At 41.7% G+C, this 14,611-nt stretch overlaps 1 protein-coding gene across 1 annotated transcript; it reads left to right on the top strand.

Annotated features, from left to right (window-relative positions):
* Nucleotides 1-116: 116 nt before the first annotated feature.
* Nucleotides 117-12,906, top strand: LOC135096434 (ficolin-1-like). Its single transcript, XM_063997933.1, has 4 exons — nucleotides 117-480; nucleotides 9,716-10,158; nucleotides 11,979-12,083; nucleotides 12,493-12,906. Exons 1-4 carry the CDS (start codon nucleotides 265-267, stop codon nucleotides 12,656-12,658), a joined length of 930 nt encoding a protein of 309 aa, XP_063854003.1. The 5' UTR covers nucleotides 117-264; the 3' UTR covers nucleotides 12,659-12,906.
* Nucleotides 12,907-14,611: the final 1,705 nt, after the last annotated feature.

Below are 14,611 nucleotides of genomic sequence, written 5' to 3'. Positions count from 1 at the left end.
AATATAGATGTGAAATGATATACTGAACCCAAATGAGAGAGAGAGAGAGAGAGAGAGAGAGAGAGAGAGAGAGAGAGAGAGAGAGAGAGAGAGAGAGAGAGAGAGAGCCGATAAGGTTTCCGGTTTCGTGGTTGGAGGACTACAGTCAACACAAAAAATTACAGACACTCGACCGTGGATCACACGTTAAAACAGTCACGATACTGAGCCTTTTTGGCAGACTTTGTCGAAGGTATTCACTCGAAAAAGTGTACCATCTTAGTGATGCTGCTTATTTTACTCAGCGCCTTGTGTTTCGCCGTGGCGGAGCACACTACTCCTATCCCTGCTCCACCCAACATTCACTCCAGCTTCCACGTATACCCGTCTCTGCTGTCCAACCTCCTCCAAATCGCAGGCTACAGCGATACGTGTGTGGCTGCATCACTGGACGCGTGTTCCGCAGCCTCAGAAGACACCTCGCTCTCAGCTCTCATCCAGGTAAGATCCGCAACCAAGTCCCCGTGAGCAGGGACATCCACCGAACTAGATTTTGCATAATGCCTTGCGATGTCTAGATAACTTCCACGTTCTCCGCTTAATGAGTGAAAATAAAAAAAAAGTAGTTGAACATCGTCTTATTTTCTGTGGCGATTAATAATAATAATACGCCAGAACAGGGTTAAACGACAGATCAATGACTGTGCACGCATGCGATGAGGTAAGATTTGCTCAGTTTCGGATGACAACACACAGACAATGTAATAAAATTCCACAATTTCCTATCGAGACAAATTAGGCTCATTATAATATCATAGAAAAAAGCAATTCGCCTTTCCAAGAGCAGGGAACATGCTCTGAAACATTTCTGCCCGCGCTACGACTACTTTCAATAGGCTTTAGTTGAAATGACATCGGCTTTTGAGGGTGTTTTTTACGGTTCTAGTGACAGATTAACAATTTCTATATTATTAACAGGAGAAACACTCTTATAAACCCGGAGCGTTCCTGAATACGGGTCCAAACTGGATAGAAGGCGTTACATTACTGCATGTCGTTGAACCCAGCGTCACTGTCGACAGAGTCGGGTTGACTCATGGCCACAGCATTACCATCCGAAGAACATGACCTAAGAGATATTAATTAGTAAATATGTAATATCAAAATTAACAGTAACATCAGAGCAAAACTCCCTAATTGAATATGACAGCTAGTCAAATGGGGATCGTTGCTCGGTGTAAAGAGTGGCAGAACGGAGGCACAGGCGGCGGTAATTCTCGCCAGCATGTTGCAACCCAGGAATCACCAAGAATTAAACACTTCAGAAAAAAGAAAAAAAAATCTATGAAGCAAAAATCAATAAATTAAGAAATTAAAAAGATGCAAGAAAATAAAAAAGAATAAATGACGGAAAAAGAAAAAAAAGATAAAGCGCGAAAGCAGGTGCTAAGATTACAAGAAGCTACCACCACCCTGACACATGAGACGAGACGTGACCACGGAGAACAACAGGATGCGGTGAGTCATCACAAGACTAACAGAATAGGAGAACAGCAGCAGATTACAAGAGATACCCACGTGGCTACCACAAAATAATAGACAAGGAAACCGTATGTACCAGACCGCTGAGGGGCCATGTATGAGGGACTGCTGAAGACGTGTGTATGTGAGGACAGCCGCCACAACATATGAAACGTGTAGCGGGACACAAGTCACCGCTCCTAGCACTCCGTTTTCTGCTATCACCCTTCTGTTTTCCCTCTCTCTACTGCACAGACTTATCTTTCATCTCTTCTTTCCTCACTTTATACATATCTATTACTTGTACACATTATTTGCACGCTCTTTCACACATGTGTTACACATCTTCTCAATACATCTTATTACTCCTTTCTTCACACAGACATACACACACACATACACTCTCTTTTTCCATAATTTTGTATATATCATTTATTTTATGTTAAGTAATTTTGTATAATATATTATTCATGTTTTTACTGAATAAAACACAGCCATAGCAACACTCTCAGAAACACTCAGCAACGCTCTCACAACAAACAAAGTTACTACAGTTGTTACTCGGGATATATCTAAAGCTTTTGATAAAGTATGGCACAAAGGCCTCAAATATAAGTTAACATCTGTACATCTGCCTGACATTTACATAAAACTATTAAGCAGCTTCCTAGACAAAAGGACGGCAAAAATAACAATAAAAACACACACAGGCCCCCCAATTCCTTTGCTAAGTGGAGTACCACAAGGAAGTAATATTTCGCCTACACTTTTCTCCATATACACTGCAGACCTCCCACAACCAGGCCCACACTGTACTCATATATCCTATGCTGACGATGTTACACAAATAATTTCACAACCAGGCAATAGCAGAAAATTCCTAGCACGTAAGGTGGAAAGAGAAATAATAAAAATAAACGAGTATGAACTTAAATGGAAAATAAAAACAAACATAAATAAATTTGCTATACTCCCAATCTCAATAACGAAAACAGATCCAATACATATAAACAATCAAATTTTACCTTATACAAAGCAAGCTAACATCCTAGGATTAACAATAAACAGCAAAGGATACACCCAACACGTTAATAGTAACATTAAAAAAGCAAAACATGTGCTTTATACTCTAAAAAGATTTCAACAGCTTACAACCAACATAAAATTACAATTAATTAAAGCTTGCATTATTCCCATTTTAATATATCCAGACTATCCTCTAGTAACAATTTCAAATAATGCAATTCGTAAGCTTCAAAGAATACAAAACAGCTCATTAAGATTTGCATATAATGAGAAATATCCCTACACGAAAACCTGTGAGGAGCTACACATACTTAGCAATATAAAACCAATAAATATTTTACTTTACGAAAGAGCATCTAAAACAAAACACACATTACAGCATACATTACAAGACACAAATTACATACGCATAATAACAGACAATATAAATAACAACAATGAGCATACATGGTTCAGGAAAACATCTAAAGCACTGGAAACTATACAACCACATCCAATATACACATAAAAATTACTAAGCACGCGAAATTAATAATAACCATAACCGCAGCCTCCTTCTAATAAGTAATAACAAGTAATGGGAGCGAGGAACCGCAAATCATGATCTGAACCAGCAAGGCGTACAGCCCGCCACCTGTTATTCTCTCACTTTATTTCAATTTCACCAAGTCTATTCCCTCCAACTCTTAGTCTTTCCCCCCCCCCCTAATTTCACCACCCTGTCTATCCCCCCCACAAAAATAAAAATAAAACTGAATAAACAGAGAATACCCAGGCTAAGTTTCCTTTGCCAGAGCTACAATGTTGTGACACTGGAAACTGTTACCCTTAAAGGACTAAACACTGCTATGACCAAAAGGCATAGTTGGGAGCCTAAACTTGTCGCTTGAGCAACTTCCGGGCGGCCAAGTAGCACCTCACCTTCGCTACAAACGCCTCCTCTTTGTTCCTGAGTAGAAGAAGATGCTATTTACCGAAGTTACTGAAAAACGAACCTTACTGAAAGTAAAGGGCAAAATGAATGGTATGATCGAAGTATGGGGAGATAAATATAGTTACTCGAAGATTAACGATATTGAAACTTACAGGAAATAAACTATGATAAAAGTGAGGGAAAATAAATATAAATACTCTAAAATGAGCCTTTTTTAAAAGTTAGAGGAAATAAACTGTATGATATAAGTAAGGGAAATTTATAATAACTACTCCAAAATTAACCTCACTGAAAGATGTGGAAAATAACAGTATGATCGAAGTATTGGACAATAAATCTTTTATCAATGGAAGCCTTGATGGGGCCTATATTATCATGTGTCGGGGCGGGAAGAGACAGAAAGAAACAGAGCCAAGCTGGACAGAGTTGCCAGAGCAGAGATGGACAAGATGGGCAAGCCGCTTGTCACAATACCAGTAAGTAGAGCCAACAGTTACAGTGCAATTCAGAGTAAAATGCTGGTATAATATATGGAGAGTGGGGGGACTGGGTAGGTGTAGGGTGTGTTTCCTCATGAATATTACTTGTGGGATTTGTCGTGGGATTTGTCTCGGCTGTGTTTTGTCAATGAGTGTTAACTGCGTGAAGTGATTCGAATCAGAAATATCATGTGAAATGTTTCGAGATATTTAATGGAATTTATTTGGAGATGAATCCAAGGTGTGTGTGTGTGTGTGTGTGTGTGTCTGTCTGTCTGTCTGTCTGTCTGTCTGTCTGTCTGTCTGTGTGTGTGTGTGTCTATGTGTGTCTGTCTCTCTGTCTGTCTGTGTGTGTGTGTGTGTGTGTGTGTGTGTGTGTGTGTGTGTGTCTGTGTGTGTGTCTGTCTGTGTGTGTGTCTGTCTGTGTGTGTGTCTGTCTGTGTGTGTGTCTGTCTGTGTGTGTGTGTCTGTGTGTGTGTGTCTGTGTGTGTGTGTCTGTCTGTGTCTGTCTGTCTGTCTGTCTGTCAGTCTGTGCGTGTGTGTGTGTGTGTGTGTGTGTGTGTGTGTGTGTGTGTGTGTGTGTTGTATAACTGTCGGGAGTCGTGATGATCGTGTAAAGTTATAAAAACTTAAACGCGTTTCCTTGAACCCACAAGTGCGTCTTAGAAATTAGGGACCCAGGGTCGTGCAACATAGAAACACGACAAATTCACGAAGGAGTAGACTGGTGAAGGCAGAATTGAAAGGCACTCTGATACACAGCCGAGATATGCAGCGGAGAGCAGGAAGTGGTGGCAGCTTGGTGTTTTTACGAGTCGTGGAGGAACCTGTCTGCCAGGGAAGCGTCCGTAACTTCATCAGAGAGAGAGAGAGAGAGAGAGAGAGAGAGAGAGAGAGAGAGAGAGACGGACTGGGAGTGTCTTCTAATGGGAAATGCTGTGACCAAGGCACGCACCCTCACCACCAGGCTCTTTGCCCTCCAACAGCAGCATGTGCCCAGCCGAGTATATCTCTCCAGGCCTGGTGATCCCGCCTGGTTTGGTTTTCGCTGCAGGGCCAAGCATGCTGCCTGGGTGAGGTACAAGCGACACCCGTCACGCAGGAACAAGACGCTGCACCGGGAGGCGTGTAAGAAGATGACGTCTATCTGCAGATGGGCGAGGAATCAGCTAAGGGAGGACAGAAGGCGAAAGCTCAGTGGCCCAGGTGTTGGCAACAAGACCTGGTGGAATCTGGTGAAAGAGCAGCAAGGAGCATGTCACCGCGAGACTCTTCCTCCACTCACCAGACCTGACGGATCCACCGCCACGAGCAGTGCAGACAAGGCCACACTCCTCGCCGAGCTTTTCGCCAACAAAATGAAGGTTGATGACTCGGCACGACCTGTACCACAGCTGGCCCCGGAAACTGATTGCACTGTCACCACTGTCTTGGTGACGGCAGAGCAGGTTGAGCGGCTACTCGGTGCGGTGGATGTGGATAAAGCCACAGGCCCGGATGACGTCAGCCCACGGCTCCTCAAGCACTGCGCTAGAGAGCTGTCAGCTCCTCTCACCACCGTCTTCACATCTTGCCTGAGGGAGAAGAAGTGGCCCTCAGTATGGAAGGAAGCGCGTGTGGTCCCGGTCCATAAGAAAAACTCAAGGTCTGAGCCCAACAACTACAGACCCATCTCCCTGCTCTCAGTGGTGGGCAAGTTGCTGGAGCAAATAGTGGCTGCTGCCATCTACCAACACCTGAGCGAGAACCACCTCCTCTCAGACAGGCAGTTTGGCTTCAGGCCTGGCAGATCCACCGGAGACCTCCTCCTCATCCTCTCCAAGGACTGGCAAGACGCCCTGGAAGAAGGCCTGGACACCCTTGTGGTGGCCCTGGACATTGCTGGGGCTTTTGACAGGGTCTGGCACGCGGGGCTCATTGAAAAGCTTCGCGCCAAGGGTGTCCAAGGTGACCTGCTAATGCTGCTCGAAGATTATCTCCAGGGTAGGACCCTTCAGGTAGTAGTCAACGGGCAGTCATCAAGGCCTTCACCTGTCCGGGCCTCAGTTCCACAAGGCTCCGTCTTGGGCCCATTCCTATGGAACATATACATCGACGACCTCCTCCGGCAGCTGTCATCTGTGGCAGCATATGCCGACGACTGCTCACTCTCCCGCTCCTACTGCCGCCTCGACAGTCAGCATGCCGTCACTGAGCTGAACAGGCAGCTCGGACTGGTGGAGCAGTGGAGAAGGATGTGGCAGGTTAACTTCGCTACTGAGAATACGCAGGCGATGGTCATCTCACGATCCCCAGGTGCCTCACACGCAGTCTCAGGACAGCTGCGTTTTGGAGGCAAGAGCCTGCCACTTCAGGATTACATCAAGATCCTGGACGTGTCTGTGGACCGCGGCCTACGCTTCGATCACCACATCGCTGTCGTCGCCCGCCAGACCTCTCTCCGAGTCTCTGCCCTGCGCAGGATGGCGAACACCCTCGACCCACGGGGCATCCTCACGCTATACAGGGCACAGATACGCCCATGTATGGAGTACGGTGCCCTGTCCTGGATGTCGAGTGCCGCCACCCACATGCAGAGACTGGATGCTGTGCAGCGGCGAGCCCTGCACTTGGTGGCCACCGACGAGGAGCAATAGCACCAACCACCAGTAACGTCACTGGAGCACCGCCGGGACGTGGCGGCACTAGTGGTGTACCACAAAACTCAGGTGCAGAGGGTCCCTCACCTTGACCCCCCGAGGCTGCTGCCACACACAGTGCAGAGGTGCACCAGAGCTGCAGCCAGTAGCGACGAGCTAGTGAAGGTGCCTCGATCTCGCTCTAGCCAACACCAGCGCACCTACACAGCCAGGACTTCGCGGCTGTGGAAGATGTTCACGGCGGCCACGCCCCAATTGCAGGACATGTCCACACACCAGGTGAAGCTGGCAGCCCACAGCTGGCGTAGCACGCACCTGTCCCCACTGGCGCTTTAAATTTTTATTATTTTATTGTATTATTGTATTAGCATTATTATTATTTTAAATATGTATAGTGTTATTCCTGTAAATAATACTATCATAGGCTTCTTAAATAATTCCATACTCAACGTGGAATTTTAAGCCTTTCTGTAAATATTTGTTTAAAGAGAGAGAGAGAGAGAGAGAGAGAGAGAGAGAGAGAGAGAGAGAGAGAGAGAGAGAGAGAGAGAGAGAGAGAGAGAGAGAGATTGTCAAATTACAGACAATTGGATGAAGTAGATATCTAATTTCACTCAGTACCACATCATTCATAATTACAAAAAAAAAAAAAAAAAAAAAATATATATATATATATATATATATATATATATATATATATATATATATATATATATATATATATATATATATAACCAATCATGAAAAATAAATTCTACAGCATTACATTGTGTGAGCAATATCATATACCCACAAGCACAAGAAAATAAACACAACTGAAAATTACTCATAGATCACAAAAACTCGTGGACAAATTTATCACAGAGTCCTCCAACCAAAAATCATAACCGTGGGGCAAAGCCTTGTACTTCTTTAATATTTTTTCCACCACTTCATTCTGTAACATGCATATAATCTGGAGAGTCACACCAACAATGTTATTGTTCCGAAATCCTCTCACACCTCAATACATAATGCTCTGAAGTGTGACCATTTTCTTCCCCACACACCGTGCACCGTGCTTCCTCAATGTTCAATACTTCTTTGTACTGCCAGTAATACTTGTAACCTAACCTCCTCCTCATCTTCACCGCATCACTTCTTGCACCATCTCTTCCATAGGCAACACTAACATGGTTACTAACCGTATCACAGTGTTCAAGTGTACTACTGTTGACATGTTCCCTAGCCATCCTAGTTCTTCCTATACAATACTGTTCCTTCCTAACTACACTTCTTATTTGCCGAATAGACAAGTTACATATCATATCAATTACATTTCTGTGAGCCCCACACTTGGCAAGCATATTTGCCTTTTCATTTTGGGTAATTCCACCATGAGAGGGTACCCAATAAAATGTAACATTAATTCTCCTCAAAATGGCTTTACATAGTGACACAATTTCTGCATGTACAGGTTTCCGACTATAAAGTGAATCTAGTGCCGCCCTGCTGTCCACAAAGATGCGCACATCCTTACCTTTAGTTAACACTTAACGAAGAGCTACATAAATAGCATACAATTCAGCCTGAGTCGATGACATGCCATCAGACAATCAAATAGCTACTGTAATTTCCCACTACTCCTCACACTCGTTGTAATCACACATTAACACACCACAGCCAGCTCGACCATCCTCACTCACTCACCCATCACCCTTATGTCGTCGTTTCTTACTCGGTCGTTGTTGTTGCCAATCACCTCCATCGTCAGAGTCACATGTCAAGATCTTCCAAGACTTCTTCAAGACTGTCTGACGCCATGTTGATACCTTCCATACAACTTCCTGTCCTCAGTGGAATATAGTTGTTCCTCTTTTACACAATCCGAGTGAATCTTACTGCCCTAAGACAGCAAGAACATCGATAAATTCAATATATAAGCGGAGAGTCACACGCGCACACCCTCCCCGTGCAGCGTCCGGCTCGAGACACAAGAGATAGAGAGGCGAAGTCGCGACAATCGAAGCTTCGGCCCGCTTGAGAGGTCCGCTCAAGGTAATCGAGGCGGCAGTAGGTATAGGACCGTATTCAGAAATGCTGTGCTTTCCCAAAGGCCATATAGATGATTATCCGGGTTCTCAAGCGTGTTTCTCCTGTTAATGATGTAAAAATCTCATTAATTTGTCATTAAAACCGTAAAACACCCTTAAAATCCTGTGTAACTTTAATTAGAACCTTTTGATTGTACACTGGGAGTGCGGTGCAGAAGTGTCTCAGAATACGGTTCATAGTAAGGCTGCTCCGCCGGTGTCGTGTTTGTAGCTGTCCGCTCTTTGTTTACAAACAAAAGGCAGACTGCCGTGAATACTTTACAGGGTCTATTTCATTCCTATATTTGATTAATCTTTTATCACAATCTTCAGCCATCTTATTGTGGACAGCAGCAGACAAATATGTTCATCAACATGCCTTTGTTTGTAAACACTGGGTTTAGAACATGCGCAGTTCGCGGGCGGATAGTCACGTACAAGAGGGCAGCTACGAACACACCATGCTGTAATTAACATGCGTGAAAACTTGGTTAAAAGATAAGCCAAATATAGGGATGAAATAGAGCCTATAACGTGTTCATAAGTCAGGTTTTCGTTTGTAAACAAAGAGCGGACAGCAATATACAAGGGAACAGCTGTGAATACGACACCGGTAACGAGGTTTGACCTCACACAATGATCCCTGTATAAATAAATTCGAAGGGTTTAACACTACGTTCCTGCATTTATAGTCGTCCCTAATCTTTATTTTCTAACGGAATAATGAGGACGCAGTGGGAGGGAGTGTCGGGGTAAGGTGAGAACAGGCCAGTTTCGCGCTCTCGGAAGTCGTTTGTTTTCTTTGGTGGTGTGGTGCTTGGTCCTGATTTATGCATGCAGAAGTCAAAATGACAAATAATCCTCATATTTCCCCAAAAAGACGTATTATTAACAAAAAATTGAGTTTCGATGCACTTTTAAGTAATGTACAATACACAATACGCATGTTATGATTCACTTGCTGTTTATTGGATCTTGAGCTTTACTTTATCCTTCATTAATTTGTTATTTAATTTGAATGATCTTTTATCTTTATTTATTTATATACTTTTTCCTGCGGCACAGGAGGTAAGGGAGGTGGTGAGGAACGTCAGTCTCCTGGTAAACAGATCCGAGTCCCGACCACGCCACTGCAAGGATTTACTGGATTCCGGGGACAGCGGGAGTGGCCTACGCCTGGTGTACCCTTACCCTGCACAACCCCACCATCGCGTCAAGGTGTACTGCGACCACACCACTGACGGAGGAGGCTGGACGGTTTTCCAGAGACGCACCGATGACGCCCCCCGTCAGGACTTTTATCGAACCTGGATTGAATATAAGTTGGGCTTTGGTGATCTCGATGGTGAATTCTGGCTCGGTCTCGAACATCTTCATTCCCTCACTTCAACCACGCTGCAGCAACTGAAGATACACATGTCAGACTATGAGGGAGCGAAGCGATGGGCCCAGTATGGTTTCTTCCACGTTGATTCCGCAGTAACCAAGTATCGTCTCAGTGTTGGAAGGTGAGTCTTGTATCGCGTCAGTATGTTACTCAGGTGAAGGTAAATACTCCGTCCTTGCTCTCTAACAGTGGCAACGTTACAGGTACAGCAGATGTGAATAGGCGGTGGCGTGAGAAAGAAGTAAGTGAACTCTAGAACAGGTGCATGTGGCGAGGTAATCTACTGTAAGGGAAATGGTGTGAATCACAGAACCGTAAATGAAATAATGACAAGTAATGACAATGAAGCCATAACTGCCATACAAGTCTGTTACACTCTATCACATCAAAGCGTTCAGCTAACAACTGAAACCACGGCAGCACTGTTGTATTCCTTAGTATTAAGGAGATTAATTTCCTTGCCTAATCACTCTTTATAAATTTGGGTGCCTCCTTCAACATCTTCCAACAGCTACAGGTTTGCTCATTACTCACATTGCCTTTCATGGAGTCTCTACATGGAATAGATTTCATAAAAGAGGGCATATTTACGCTTCAGGTCGAAATCGTAGAAAATAAAAACGATTTATTTAATTATCCTCTTTCAACAGTTCATGGCTACTAGATACTTACTGATCTTATCTCAAGCTGTCATGTATACTCCTCTCTTTTGCTCCAGTGGTCTTGGTTGTCTTGCATTTTAAAGTACTCCAGTAACTTTCACTCTTATTCTCTTTATTCCGTCAGTGAGAAAGTCAGCAAGCATCTCCCCACTCCCAGTCTTCGTCTCCAAACATGTGCAATGACACGAGATAAAAAGAAATATCAGGCCAATGTAATTTATTTATATTTCACACTCACTTTAAATTTTACAAGCCTTCAGAACAATTTTTTTTTTTTTTTTTTATTGAAGCTCATGCTACGTTTTTTCTTTACTTTTGTCTAGATTGTTATGAGCTTTTGAATTTATTTTCTAGTCTACTTTAATTTTCCGAATTCTTTATAAGGTTATCATTACGGTGTGTGTGTGTGTGTGTGTGTGTGTGTGTGTGTGTGTGTGTGTGTGTGTGTGTGTGAGATTGACCCCCCCTTTTTTTTAGTATACAATAACCCAACCGGTCATTTTTTTTTTAAGCCAAGAGACTGTCGGTAATTACTGAGCGTCATAAGCAAATGTCCAGATTCCACATTTCTGTTAGTTATAATTGGCTCCCTCTGTTATCCCTCGTACACACACACACACACACACACACAAACATTTTTCAAAACCTCCTATTCAGTGATTAACAAAAATGGTCTATAGTTGGTAGACCAAGCAGATATAGAAACTACACTCTCTGCCTTCCTCCTTCCAGCGCAGTAGTTCACTGGTGCAAACGTGATGAGCTTGCCACCACGTCAGTTTTTCTTAGTGGTGCTTTATTTCCAACCACTGATTGATTTGATGGCTTCATGCAGCTTCCCTTATTTTCCTATTCTCTTTTTTTTCTATTTTCTTATTGCGCAGATCAATTAAAAAAATGTAAAGAGGAGGGCAATCATGAAATGTGCTACTTACTTAGACGCACCCCATATGACTGTCGACACGCGCCGCTATTGACAGTAATGTTTACAGGATGTTCATGTAAACATCTTGTTTCCACAGTTTTTGCGAAGGATTAATACTATCATATTTTTGTTAATTTCGTATTGGCATTGTGTAAATAATCTTAGGTTATGGCTGGTTGGTAATGTGACTGGAATTATCAAGACTTGGAGAGGCGACAACATGAGTGCACGAACCAGCTGCTGCAGCGACAGAGGAGAGGAGGCACCCAGGCTGTGGTTTCTGTAATGAATTATTTTTGCAATGTCACCTTTCCAACGAACACCGTGTTTATTAGCCTTTTCATGTGGTGGCAGGTACAGTGGTGATGCAGGGGACAGCCTGGGTTCCCACCACACTCAGCGCTTCTCCACCCATGATCAGGACAATGACGTGCACGACACCATCAACTGTGCCGAAAAGTGAGTGTCGCACGCCACAGGTGACGGTTACCAGATGCAAGGCCAGGCAACTTTTTGATATCTGCCATAGTACAGCACTGTGGCTTATTACTGACACCTTGCCGATAAGAATTATTAAATACCGTCGTTATAAATGAGGAGAGATGTAAAAAAAAAAAAGAACTTAGCTTGTGTTTTCTGGTGAAAACACAAGAGAAGTGTTGTATCATACATTTTTCTAAAGAAAAGCCTCAAACAAATGGCAAAAAAATTAATTATCACTGAGTGCATGTACATGGCCTAGTGTTTGGTTGGTAAGATAAGCTGCACTTACTGGAATGAAGTCGCAAGTGTCATAATGTCATGAACAGAGGAATGAATTTTTTCACAGAACCAAAACTAAAATCAACTTTGTTAATTATCCTCCCAGATTTCGTGGGGCTTGGTGGTTTTCTTCTTGCCACGCCTCAAACCTGAACGGCTACCAGCACCGGGGCAACCATTCCTCCCACGCTGACGGCATCAACTGGTATTCTTGGCACGGCTGGAACTACTCCCTACGACGGACCTCCATGATGATCAGGCCCGCCTTCTAACTCCAGCACCTCAATGTCTCTTGCCAAGTAACAGGTCTGGTCAGCGTCACGGCCACTACCGGAGAAAGACTTCCACTTTAAGTCAGGGTAGGAAAAAAAAACCCGGGTTTAAAGAAAAAAAAGTACCCACTGGGTCTTTTGGGGGGGTTTATTGTTTTTTTGGTTTTATTTAATTTTTGTATATTCCTCACACTTTTATATAAATCAAATTAAATAAGCAATTAAAAAGTAATGTAGAGTGAAACAAAGGGTTTAATTTTGTTTTATTTCATGTAGGAGGGGCACCGGCAAAAAAAAAAAAAAAAAAAAAAAAAAAAAATATATATATATATATATATATATATATATATATATATATATATATATATATATATATATATATATATATATATATATATATATATATATATATATATATATATATATATATATATATATATATATATATATATATATATATATATATATATATATATATATATATATATATATATATATATATATATATATATATATATTGGTTGCTTCTCTGCTGATGGATATCGTTGTTCTGATCGAGCTTTGCACACCACTTGTGTCGGGAGATCACTGGTCGCTTGACTTGCTGGATGTTGCTGGAGATAACGGCGGCAGGATAGATGGTGGTGGCTCGCTGATTCTCCGATGGATTACTGGTAGCGTGGAGGTCGTTGGTAGTGGTTTAGAATATGGTTGTGCGAGTAAAGGCAACAGAAAGATTGATAGTACTTGTTGATTTAATGGTTTAATGGAAGGTAATGCAGGTGCCTTCCTTAAGGACTGGCAGGAATGTAGGGAAGGTGTGGTATTCCCTTGAGAGTTACTTAAAAATAAGTAACACTGGCCACGTGAGGACAGTGCACGTGGAATGAAATATATATATATATATATGTATATATATATATATATATATATATATATATATATATATATATATATATATATATATATATATATATATATATATATATATATATATATATATATATACATATATATATATATATATATATATATATATATATATATATATATATATATATATATATATATATATATATATATATATATATATATATATATATATATATATATATATATTAAGACTGATGCGACTGATACAGTAGCAGTAATAACAGCAGCAGCACTAGCAGTAGTAGGAGTAGTAGTAGTAGTAGTAGCAGCAGCAATGAAAATATAAGTAGTAGTAGAGGTGGTAGTAGTAGTAGTAGTAGTAGTAGTAGTAGCATTAGCAGCTTCAGAAGCAGCAATGGAAATATAAGTAGTAGTAGAGATGGTTGTAGTAGTAGTAGTAGTAGTAGTAGTAGTAGTAGTAATAGTAGTAGTAGTAGTAGTAGTAGTAGTAGTAGTAGTAGTAGCAGCAGCAATGGAAATGTAAGTAGTAGTAGTAGAAAGTAGTAGTAGTAGAAATAACATTATTAGTAGTAGCAGATTAGTAGTAGTAGTAGTAGTAGTAGTAGTAGTAGTAGTAGTAGTAGTAGTAGTAGTAGTAGTAGTAGTAGGAGCAGTAGCAGCAGCAGCAGCAGCAGTAGGTGTAGTAGTAGTAGTAGTAGTAGTAGTAGTAGTAGTAGTAGTAGTAGTAGTAGTGGTAGTAGTAGTAGTAGTGGAAATAACAGTAATAGCAGTAGCAGTACGAACTAGATGTGCTCATCAGGAAATGAGTAACACGTATCGGCGACTGACCGTCCACGCCGTTACCCAACCCGATCTAACCTGACCTGCTGAACTTATGCTCTCTTGTCCATCTCGCAAGACTGCAGTGTGGCTGTTTGTTTCGTGCTTAGTGTTTGATGATGGTGTGATGATGTTGATAATAATAATAATAATAATAATAATAATAATGATAATAATAATAATAATAATAATAATAATAATAATAATAATAATAATAATAATAATAATAATAACAGTGAT

Source organism: Scylla paramamosain, unplaced genomic scaffold, assembly GCF_035594125.1.
Source record: "Scylla paramamosain isolate STU-SP2022 unplaced genomic scaffold, ASM3559412v1 Contig4, whole genome shotgun sequence".
Lineage (NCBI taxonomy): Eukaryota > Metazoa > Arthropoda > Malacostraca > Decapoda > Portunidae > Scylla > Scylla paramamosain.
The sequence above is the reverse complement of the archived record's forward strand: the minus strand, read 5'-3'. Positions and strand labels throughout refer to the sequence as shown.

Coding starts and splice junctions, on each gene's coding strand:
- LOC135096434 (XM_063997933.1), top strand. CDS start 265: ATGCTGCTTATTTTACTCAGCGCCTTGTGTTTCGCCGTGGCGGAGCAC. Junction 481..9,715: donor CGCTCTCAGCTCTCATCCAG/GTAAGATCCGCA, acceptor CCTGCGGCACAG/GAGGTAAGGGAGGTGGTGAG. Junction 10,159..11,978: donor TATCGTCTCAGTGTTGGAAG/GTGAGTCTTGTA, acceptor ATGTGGTGGCAG/GTACAGTGGTGATGCAGGGG.